At 35.0% G+C, this 10643-nt stretch overlaps 2 protein-coding genes across 2 annotated transcripts; one reads left to right on the forward strand and one right to left on the reverse strand.

Moving 5' to 3' along the window:
• Positions 1–6306: 6306 nt before the first annotated feature.
• LOC100992052 (keratin-associated protein 22-2) lies at positions 6307–7252 on the reverse strand. The gene has a single exon (XM_034947861.3). It carries the CDS (start codon positions 6689–6691, stop codon positions 6554–6556), a length of 138 nt encoding a protein of 45 aa, XP_034803752.3. The 5' UTR covers positions 6692–7252; the 3' UTR covers positions 6307–6553.
• A 1188-nt stretch (positions 7253–8440) lies between these two features.
• On the forward strand, positions 8441–10280 carry LOC129394947 (keratin-associated protein 6-3). The gene is made up of 2 exons (XM_055105138.2): positions 8441–8493; positions 8867–10280. The coding sequence occupies exons 1-2, from the start codon at positions 8441–8443 to the stop codon at positions 9213–9215; spliced, it is 402 nt and encodes a 133-aa protein (XP_054961113.2). The 3' UTR covers positions 9216–10280.
• Positions 10281–10643: the final 363 nt, after the last annotated feature.

The following is a 10643-nucleotide window of genomic DNA, read 5'->3' on the forward strand; positions in this document are numbered from 1 at the left end:
AATCACCAAGCTTTCTACCCATAATTCTCTCAGGCCTACTCCCTTAGTTCATTTTGTGCTCCTCTAACAGAATACCTGAAATTGGAGCATTTACAAAGAACAGAGATTCATTTTTCACAGTTCTGGAGAGTGGAAAGTCCGAGGTTGAGTGTCCCAGAGCTGGCAAGGAAGATCTTGCTGTACCATCCCATGGCAGAAGGCAGAAGGGTGAGAGGGCATGTGAGAGTGAAGAAGGGCACCAAACTCATCCTTTTATCTGGAGTCCACTCCCACACTAACAGCATTCATTCACCAATGAGCCCCCATGACCTAACAAACTCTTAAAGGTCCCACCTCGCAATAATGTTGCATTGATGATTCAGTTTCTAATATATGGACTTCAGGGGACACATTCAAATCACGGCACCTACATTTCAGGGAGGGAAAACCCAGTGACAGCACAATGATCTTACTGTGTTGAGGACAAAGATGTCAAAGTCTAAAGAGTGTCTGTACATTTAAAGTAAGAACAGAAAAAAGGACTGCACAAAGAAAGACATCTAGTTATTTACAGAGTGGTCCTCACGAGCAAGCTTTGTTGAACACTAAGACACAAAGTGAATAGCGAAACTCCCTGAGAAGGAGAAAAGAACAGCTGAGCATGTGCAAGCCAAATAATCTCCAGAACTCATGGAGGACTGGGAGATACATTTGAGTTCTTCGAATCGGAGTGGAGAGACTTTATTGAAAAGCAGACCCCCAAAAAAGGGCACCTCACTAGTTAGGTCAACTGGCATTGCAGTGAAGGTTACATTGGATGCACCAAGTTGTGAAACTATCAAAGAATACAAAAGTAATTTAACTACCAGCAAAACCGACATCCACACTACTTAAAGAAAGACAACAAAATCTACGTTCTAAACAACATATCACTAACGTTGGCATGTATTAAATATTAGGCAAGCAAAGAAACAGAAAAGAGTTGTGAATGTTTGGAAACAAAATAAGTCAGTAAAACAAAACCAGAAATAACAGAGATGATAGAATGAGTATATTGAGACCTTAAAAGAAGTGTCATAAATATGCTGAAGGATGTAAAGGAATTCATGAAAATGAGAAGATAAGTGAAAGATAAAAAAATTTTAAATCTACATCTCAAAAATACATGTCATACTGACGTAAAAATTCAAAGGATGATATTAAAATCGTATTTAACACTGCAGAAGAAAAGACCAGTGAATTTGAAAATTGAGCAATAGAGATTACCAAAACTTACATACAGAGAGAAAAAATGAACTTAACAAAAATAACGATCAGATCCTCAGTTATCTGTGGAACAATATTGACTAGTGGACTATGTATTTATACATTGTATAAACATGTACAGGACAGAGAAACAGGACAATTTACATATGTACATATATATTTATTTATGTATAGTTGAGAATGAGGAAGAGAGATTGATTGTACAAACTGTCTCTCATACAGCTGTGGAGGCTCGGAAGTCCCATCGCCTGCCATCTGTAAGCTGGACAGTCAGAAAAATCCAGTGGCAAGATTTAGTCCAAGTCTAAAGGTTTGAGAACTGGGGTGAGAGGGCGTGGTGTAAGTCTATGTCTGAGTCCAAAACTCTGAGAACCAGGAGCACTCATGTCCAAGCATAGAAGATAGATGTCTCAGCTTAATCAGAGAGTGAATGTGCCTTTCTTTTGCTATTTTATTCTATTTAGTCCCTGAACAGACTGATTTATGTCCACCTGCGTTGAGACATAGATCCATTGAGAGGGATCTTCTTTACTCAGTCTACTGATTCAAATGCTAATCTCTTCTGGAAAACCTTCATCAACACACCCAAAATAACATTTTACCAGTAATCTGAGTATCCCTTAACCCAATCAACTTGACACACAAAATGAAACATTGTGTACATTTAGAAGAGGGGGGATCAGAAAAAGTACTTGAAAAATAAATGGCTGAAATATTTCCCAAAAAACACCTATAATTCTGAAGAGCAAAGAAGCTGCACAGGAACCAAGTAACAAGAACACACACAACACACACACACACGGAGATTATCATAATCAATATACAGGTAAAATGAAAACACTTTATAAAATGTCTAATTTCTTGAATAATCAACCTTAATCAAAAAGAATAATCATAATTTATGGGGTTTATGACATATAAAAGTAAAATTTATAACAATGATAGCAAAGGGTGATGGCAAGTAAGCATACTGCTACAAGGTTAATATATCAAGCATGAAATGGCACAGTGTGTTAATTAAGATGCATATCATAGTTCTTAAAGCAGACATTACTGTAATAAATTTAGGCATATCTAATAAATAAATAGTGGCAAAAACAAAATGCTAAAATATCAATTAATCCAAATAAAAACAGGAAAAAGAGGAAAAAGGAAGAAACAGATGAACCACAAACTGAGAAAATAATCTATACTTATTTGTTGGCTCATCTGTTCTTTCCTTTTTCCCCCTTATTTAAAGCTTGGATAACCAAATAATCAGAAGAAAACCAATTCAATAGAAAAGGGCAAAAGATTTAAACAAGTGTTTCACAAAAGATGATACGTGGATGGCAAATGTGCATATGAAATGATGCACAACATTTTGAGTCTTCAAATTAAAGCCAAAATGAAATAACACTAAACACTTTATGAAATGACTGAAATGCAAAAGAATGACAATACCAAGTGATGGTGAGAATGTGGAGGAATTAGAATGCTCATGCATTGATTAAGGAATGCAAATTGTACATCCTCTGAACAAAAGTTTAGCAAATAAAGTCAAGCATGCTTTTACCATATGACCCACGCCCCCAAAAAGCATATGTCCATCATATTCATATTAACTTCAACCTTTAAAAAAAGTCAGAAACAGGTAAATGGATAAATTATTTAATTCATTCAATGGGATGCTTCTCAATCATAATAACAAAAGGAGTACAGACACACACCAAAATAAGAATAAATCATAGAAGTACTCTGCATTATATCATCGTTATGTCCTTTTAGAAACGACCAAAGTAATGTATCGTGGTACAAATCATATCAGTGGCTACTTGGGGACTGGTTTAGGGTAAGGATTTACTTCTAAGATGTATCAGAGAAAGTTTGGGATTATGGAAAATTTTGATATCTTCATTGTGGTGGTGGTGACAGTTATACAGTTATATATTTGTCTATGTTCAGAAAAATCTGATCTTAGAGTGCATTTTATTTTATATAAACCATATTCCAATAAAGTTTATTTTCAAATTTCTGGTATTTTCCTAAATGAATAAGCCATACATATACATTTATAGACATATATACGGTGTATAATGTGTCTATATAATGTGTTATGTATGTATATTATATATATGTGTTCATATATAATATTTATTCTTTTGTTAATGCTCCTCTGGAAGGTCTTCCTAAAATGTTTCTTTAAAATAGGTACAATTGCCAGGCATGGTGGCTTGTGCCTGTAATCACAGCTACTCAGGAGTCAGAGGCAGGAGGATCTCCAGAGACTAAAAGTTAGATGTTGTAGTGAGTTATGATTGCATCACAGCACTCAGCCTGGGCAACAGCGTGAGAACCTGTTTCAAAATAAATAAATAACTAAATAATAAATAAAATAGCTAAAATTATTGAAAATTGGCACCACATGTTTATAAAATTCTATATCCTAAAAATACAATAAAACACTCATTTTCCTCTATCTGTGCTTTTATATATTATCAGTTATTTTAATTGTTAACCAGTCAGTAGAAAAAAATTTGTACTGTGATTCAATATCAGTATATTTCATTACTAGATAGAGTAAAAACCTTTGTATGTAATTGTTGGTTGTTCACATCTTTTCCTTTTGTAAATTGCATATATTATAGAGATTATCTTTTTTTAACTTTTATTTTATGCTCGGGGGTAGAAATGCAGGTTTGTTGCATAGGTAAATTTGTGTCATGGGGATTTGTAGTACAGTTATTTTATCACCCAGATATTAAGCCTAGTACCCATTAGTTATTCTTCCTGGTCCTCTTTCTTCTCCCACCTTCTACCCTCCAAAAGGTCCCAGTGTGTGTTGTTCCCCTTTTTAAAATAGCTGATACATAATAATTAACTTTTTACAATCCAGGATTTTCTTTTAGTCTTGTGTAACTGACTTTTGCAATGGAGGAAAGAGTTAATATTTTTATAAAATAAAGTCAATCAATAACTTAGAGTGATTGGATTTTACATTTTCAGTAGGCAGGTCACTCCTAGAATTTTAGCAATGTTAATATTTATTTTCTTATGTTTAGATATTTATTACCCCTGAAAATCATGGTTACTGGAAGAAAAAAATATTTTTTCACACACACACAAAAATACATAAACACAAACACTTTCTCAAAATGCTGGACAGTTCTTACATTATGTACCAAAATGTCCATCTTTTTTCCCCCCTGGAATTTGTGTTAATTAATTTAATTTTCTGTCCTATGATAGTGCCGTAGTTTTAAATCTCTCATCTCATTTCACTGTTTCAGTTTTTAATTCATTCCTAATATGTATATAGTAAAGTGCACTAATCCTACATATACAACTTAATGGATTTTTATATATGTATACACTCATATAACCATTAGCTAGATCAAAATACAAAACATTTCCTCCACCCAGAAGATTCCACTGTGCCCTTTCTTATCCAATACTCTCCTGCCCAGAGGTACCACTATTCTCACTTTTATTACTGATTAGTTTGTTCTTTTTTTGAACTTCCCATAACTAAATAAATAACAACATATGATGAGTATATTTTGTACCGATATGCATGTTGTTTCATTTTTGATACATAATTTTTTATTGATTTTTAAATCTGGTGTTCCAAACTGCCATAATGAAAGCATTGATACCCATTTGCACAATAAGTTAATAATTATGAAATACTATACAAAATATAGCAACCTCCGTCATTCTAGAGCACCAACTTGTATTGAGAATCAGAACTGTGTACAGGACTAAACACAAATTTTCAATCCTGCACAATCTCACCAAGAATCTTTCAGCTTTACCTTTCTAAAAGTTGATTTAATTTAGCATGACTGCAATAGAAATTAAAATGTTTAACCTTTAAATTTGTTAATCCATTAAATGGGATAATTTATGCAAATAATGAGCAGAGCCCCAACCTATATCTTAGTAAAAATGGAATCACTTCCCTCTTATTTTCATTTTTCACCAGAGGAATGATCACCAACTTCTCTGCCCAGTCACTGGTTGGGCAAGTTGGGTTGGAACTGCTAATGGATTGACTTTTTCACTCCAGGGAGGAAGGAATAGACAGCAATACAGTATTTTCACTTCTGTTTGCTTTCAGAAAGCCTGCACTTGGGGGCTGGGAGATACTTCGCTAGTCTCATATTGATCTATAAAGTGTGATCCCTACGTTGATCATTGGTAGTTCTGCTACATTTAAGAGTAGCAAATGAATTAATATGTACTATTATTTGTTTATATTTTATTATGATTGCTTTATCATAATTAATGACTAATAATTCATTAATAATATTTAATAAGTGGATGGAATAAACATGATAAATTGTCACAGGGAGTTTCATAGAAAGTCAGCTCTCATAATTAAGACCTATCACCAGAATGCATTTGGGCCAGAAATGTGGTTTGCAAGATGTTATTCTATCCATGTCACCACTTTAAAAAATAGTAACAGGAATTCTGCTAGAAGATGATCAGAGTTAGAAAAACTCAAAAGAGTCACTTAGATCTCTAAATGAGGTGATCTTTGCTGTGGAAACACAGGATTATCAGGCATACCAACCAGCTTCATATAGAGGATTCTTATCTATAAGAGTGAGTGAAAAGAGGTCAGAGTACTCAATGCAGGGCTGGAGTTGTATCAGTACAGAAGCACATGTTTAAATGTAGACTATTAGGAGAGAGAAAATTGCAGTAGAAAATAGCTTGGTGGGTAATAGTGCTACTGGTTTTGCCAATTACCTAGGTCAAACATTGAATTTTTCTAAAATGAAACTCGCATTAGATCAATATAGAGAACAGTATTCTTGAAACTGAACTTGAAAATACTTTTATACAAACATTTTTGGAAAAACATCAGTCATGAGTTGCCTGTTTTGTCACATCACTGACTAAAATAGCCACAGGTAGCAATTTCACTCTCTCTCTCTTTCTATTTCTCCCTTTCTCTCTCTCTCTCTTTCACACACACACACACACACACACACACAAATACACAAATGATAAAGAGAAGTGAATATATATGATAAGCAATACATATTGTGAAAGTGATTATATTTATTAAAATGCAAATTTATAAGTTTTCCTGCATGGAAATTGTTAATATTATAACAGACATAAACACATAAAACTAACAAAATATCGAAGGATTTTCCCACTAACTGGTAGGAAATTCCACTAATCCAATGCAAATATGACCTGTGGTAATCAACAATTAGAGTTAGTTAAAATTGGAGAGACAATAATGAATCCATAAATAACCCTGTTGATGCAATTAGTGCATCACAAGAAAATGGCTCAAAGTGATCAGCAATCAGAATTTCTTTCTAGGAGCCAATAGGAATCTTCCATAGGAGCACGGAAAGTTGCAGGCATATCCAGAGTTACCATATTCAGAGCCATAGCTGCAACCATAGTCCAGGCTACCATAATAGTTGTGGTAGTAGCACATGGTGTCAGAAGATGGAGTTCAATTGAGGCAGATAGTAGTTTCTGAAATTTGACTCATGGAAAGTTGCAGGCATATCCAGAGTTACCATCTTCGGAGCCATAGCTGCAACCATAGTCCAGGCTACCATAATAGTTGTGGTAGTAGCACATGGTGTCAGAAGATGGAGTTCAATTGAGGCAGATAGTAGTTTCTGAAATTTGACTCTCCTGATTTGTACAAATTATTTTATCCAACCTGAGTTATATGTGAAGCAAACCACAATCTACATTGGAATCATTCTCACAACTAATTTGCATTAAGATTAAAAAAAACCTCAAGAATCTCTTAGCCATATGTCCAGGAAAATATTAATATTGCTATGTGTCAGGATGCCAACAAGTAAAATCATGAGCCTTAAGGAGATATTCTCTTAATTTTGTGGCTTTTGCTTACTTAAAATCCCAATTTAAACTTGATGATTAGCTTCTCTGTGATCACATAAAGCTTATATTTCCTGCCTCTTAAAACATTTCTTTTTTCTTTTTCAATATCCTCCTCTACCTCCATAAATGCAGTCCTTAAACCACAGAGTAGCCAGGAATAGTTAGGGAAGGTTGGCTATGCAGTGAGGAAGCCGATGAAAATGTCTTTATTTACTTGCAAATATGCCTGTATGTTTTGACTAATTTATTTCTTAATCAATGGGACTAAAAATTTTCTTCCAAGTTCGTATGTAGCTTATGTTCTTGGAGTAGTAAAGTTTTTTCTCTTCCATCATCCTCACTTTGGTTATATTATTAGTTGTGGTGTTCTCTTTGCATCTGAGAAAGCAATTACAAACAATTACCCACCGTATCTCAAAATTCATGTTTTCCTCTCCTGACACATAATATTCACATATTTTACCTTCTTTTTATATTTAATGAATATGCTTATTTTAAAATATATTAATTCCAAATTTCCAAAAGTATTGTAAAAATACTTTTCATCTTCTAGCAGAATTCCTGTTACTATTTTTTAAAGTGGTGACTTGGATAGAATAACATCAGCAAACCACATTTCTGGCCCAAATGCATTCTGGTGATAGCCTTAATTATGAGAGCTGACTTTCTATGAAGCTCCCTGTGATAATTTGTCATGTTTATTCCATCCACTTATTAAATATTATGAATGAATTATTAGTCATTTATTATGATAAAGCAATTAGAATAAAATATAAACAAATAATAGTACATATTAATTCATTTGCTACTCTTAAATGTAGCAGAACTACCAATGATCAACCTAGGGATCATACTTTGTAGATCAATGTGAGACTAGCAAAGTATCATATCAATAAGAGACAAGTAGAACATTTAGTCAGAATTTCGGAACTGCACACAGTAGTTCATAAACTTTAGTGGATATATACCACCACTTTAACAATCTGAAAAGGCATGGATTCTCAAACCAGAAAAAAATCACTGTGATAAATTCCTCCACTGGTTTGCATATGATCCAAAAGGATCCCAGAGTACATGAATTTATCGCCAGTTACCCCAAGCATAGAACAAAGATTGTGATTATTCTACACATAATTTGAGTATAGAAAGTTGCATCATGTCATTCATTTGGTTATTTTTTCACTAATTCATCAAATCTTTATTAAGAATCTGCTGTATCAGGCACCGTTATAAGAAATGCAGATTGAGCAGATGAACAAAATAGACAAAGTCTCTACTTTCTGCAGGTTACAATGAGACAGAAGGGATAGAGAGACTGATTTTAAAAATGAATGAAATAGATTCTAACAGTGAAGAATCCTGTGAGAATAATAAAACTCAGTGAGTTACATTAAATTCAGTTACTGGAGGTAGACTAATTAATATAAGGTGGCCATTAAAAGTCTCTCTGGGAAGTGAACATTTCAATTGAAATAGAAAATGAGTCAAATATTCCTGGTATTATTTTAAGAAAGAGAAATCAGTAAGTGCAGAGGCCAGGGCCTTATTGTGAGAAGAAACCTGCTGCATTTTAAAAGACAAAAAGCCAGCAGAGTTTGAGCATTATAGATAAATGGAGGAGAGTAGCAGGATATGAAATCAGAGAGATACGTAAGGGCCAGAACTTCTCAGCACAATGAAAGGCCTTTAGAGATATGTTTGCAGGGGCACGCTATGTTCTGATTCACTGAGGCATATAAAAGGCCCTCTGCAGGGGAAGTGTCCATACTGAAGTCACCTACACTCCTTCCTACCCAAGGACGACCTCAACAACCAACACCATGTGTGGCAGCTACTACAGAAACTACAATGGCTGCCGTGGCTATGGGTGCTGTGGCTACGGAGGCCTGGGCTGTGGCTATGGAGGCCTGGGCTGTGGCTATGGAGGCCTGGGCTGTGGCTATGGCTCCTTCTGTGGCTGTGGCTACAGAGGCCTGGGCTGTGGCTACCGAGGCCTGGACTGTGGCTATGGCTGTGGCTATGGCTATGTCTCCCGCTCCTTCTGTGGCTGTGGCTATAGGTGCGGCTCTGGCTATGGCTCCAGCTTTGGCTACTACTATTGAGGACACCATGGGAGACTCTCACCCTCTATCCTGTGACATTGCAATTCACCAATTCTGAAGCCCACATGCTCTGAGCCTTTCCCTTGATTGATGATATCCTGCAGTGGAAGTCTAATATGATCTGTTGTTGAGCTACCATCTAACCCAAAAATACCCTGAGTTTCCATCATGAAGTGGGATAAGGTGAAGTTCACCTGTCACTTCTCCTTTTATCAGGATGATGGTGTCACAGTGACTCCTTTGATGACTTTCATGCTGTAGTTTGTTTCTCTGCTGACCTAATAAACACATTTAATCCACAAGAGAAATCTTGGTGTTTGTATCTTATTTATTGTCCAAAAATTTTTTCTTTGATTTTTTGCTTTTATCGTTATTTTTTTCAACTCTTATTTTAGGTTCAAGGGTTATATGTGTATATTTGTTACATGGGTGAATTGCATGCCACTGAGGTAATATGTGAAAGGTAGTTTTTCAACCCTTACCACCCCCCACCATCCCCACTCCAAGAGTCCCAGTGTCTATTGCTTTCATGTTTATATACATGTGCACTCAATTTTTAGCTCCTACTTATAAGTGAAAACCTGTGGTATTTGATTTTCTGTTCCTGCATTCATGTGCTTAGGATAATCACCTCCAGCTGCATCCATGGTGCTGCAAAGAATATGATTTCCACTCTTTGTTGTGGCTACATAGCATTCCATGGTGCACATGAAACACATTATCTTTTGTCAACTATTGTTAGACATCTGGGTTGATTCCATGTCTTTGCTCTTGTGAATAGCACAGCGATGAACAGACAAGTGCATGTGTCTTTTTGGTAGAACAATTTTTTTTTCTTTGGGTATATACCCAGTAATGGGATTGCTGGGTCAAATGGTAGTTCTGCTTTAAGTTCTTTGAGAAACCTCCAGATGCTTTCCAGAGTGACTGGAATAATTTAATATTCCCATCACCAGTGTATAAGCATTCTCTTTTCTGCACAACCTCACCAACACGTTTTAGTTTTTGACTTTTTTAATAGTAACTATTTTGACTGGTCACTAATGTTATGCATTAACATATATATTTGTTATATATAACAAATATATGACAAATATATATATAACACATATATAATTTATATATGTATTTGTTATATATAACACATATATAAAAATATATTTGTTGGCTGATTTTATAGTCTTTTGAGAAGTGCCTGCTCATGCCTTTTGCCCATGTTTTAAGGGGTTATTTGGTTTTTGCTTGTTGATTTGCTTAGGATCCCTATGGATTCTGGATATTAGACTTTTGTTGGATGCAGAGTTTGTAAATAATTCCTCCCATTCTGTAGCTATATGTTTACTCTGTTGACAGTTTCTTTTGCTGTGCAGAAGCACTTTAGTTTAATTAGGTCCACTTCTGTTTTTGTTGCAATTGCTTTTGAGAACT

Source organism: Pan paniscus, chromosome 22, assembly GCF_029289425.2.
Source record: "Pan paniscus chromosome 22, NHGRI_mPanPan1-v2.0_pri, whole genome shotgun sequence".
NCBI lineage: Eukaryota > Metazoa > Chordata > Mammalia > Primates > Hominidae > Pan > Pan paniscus.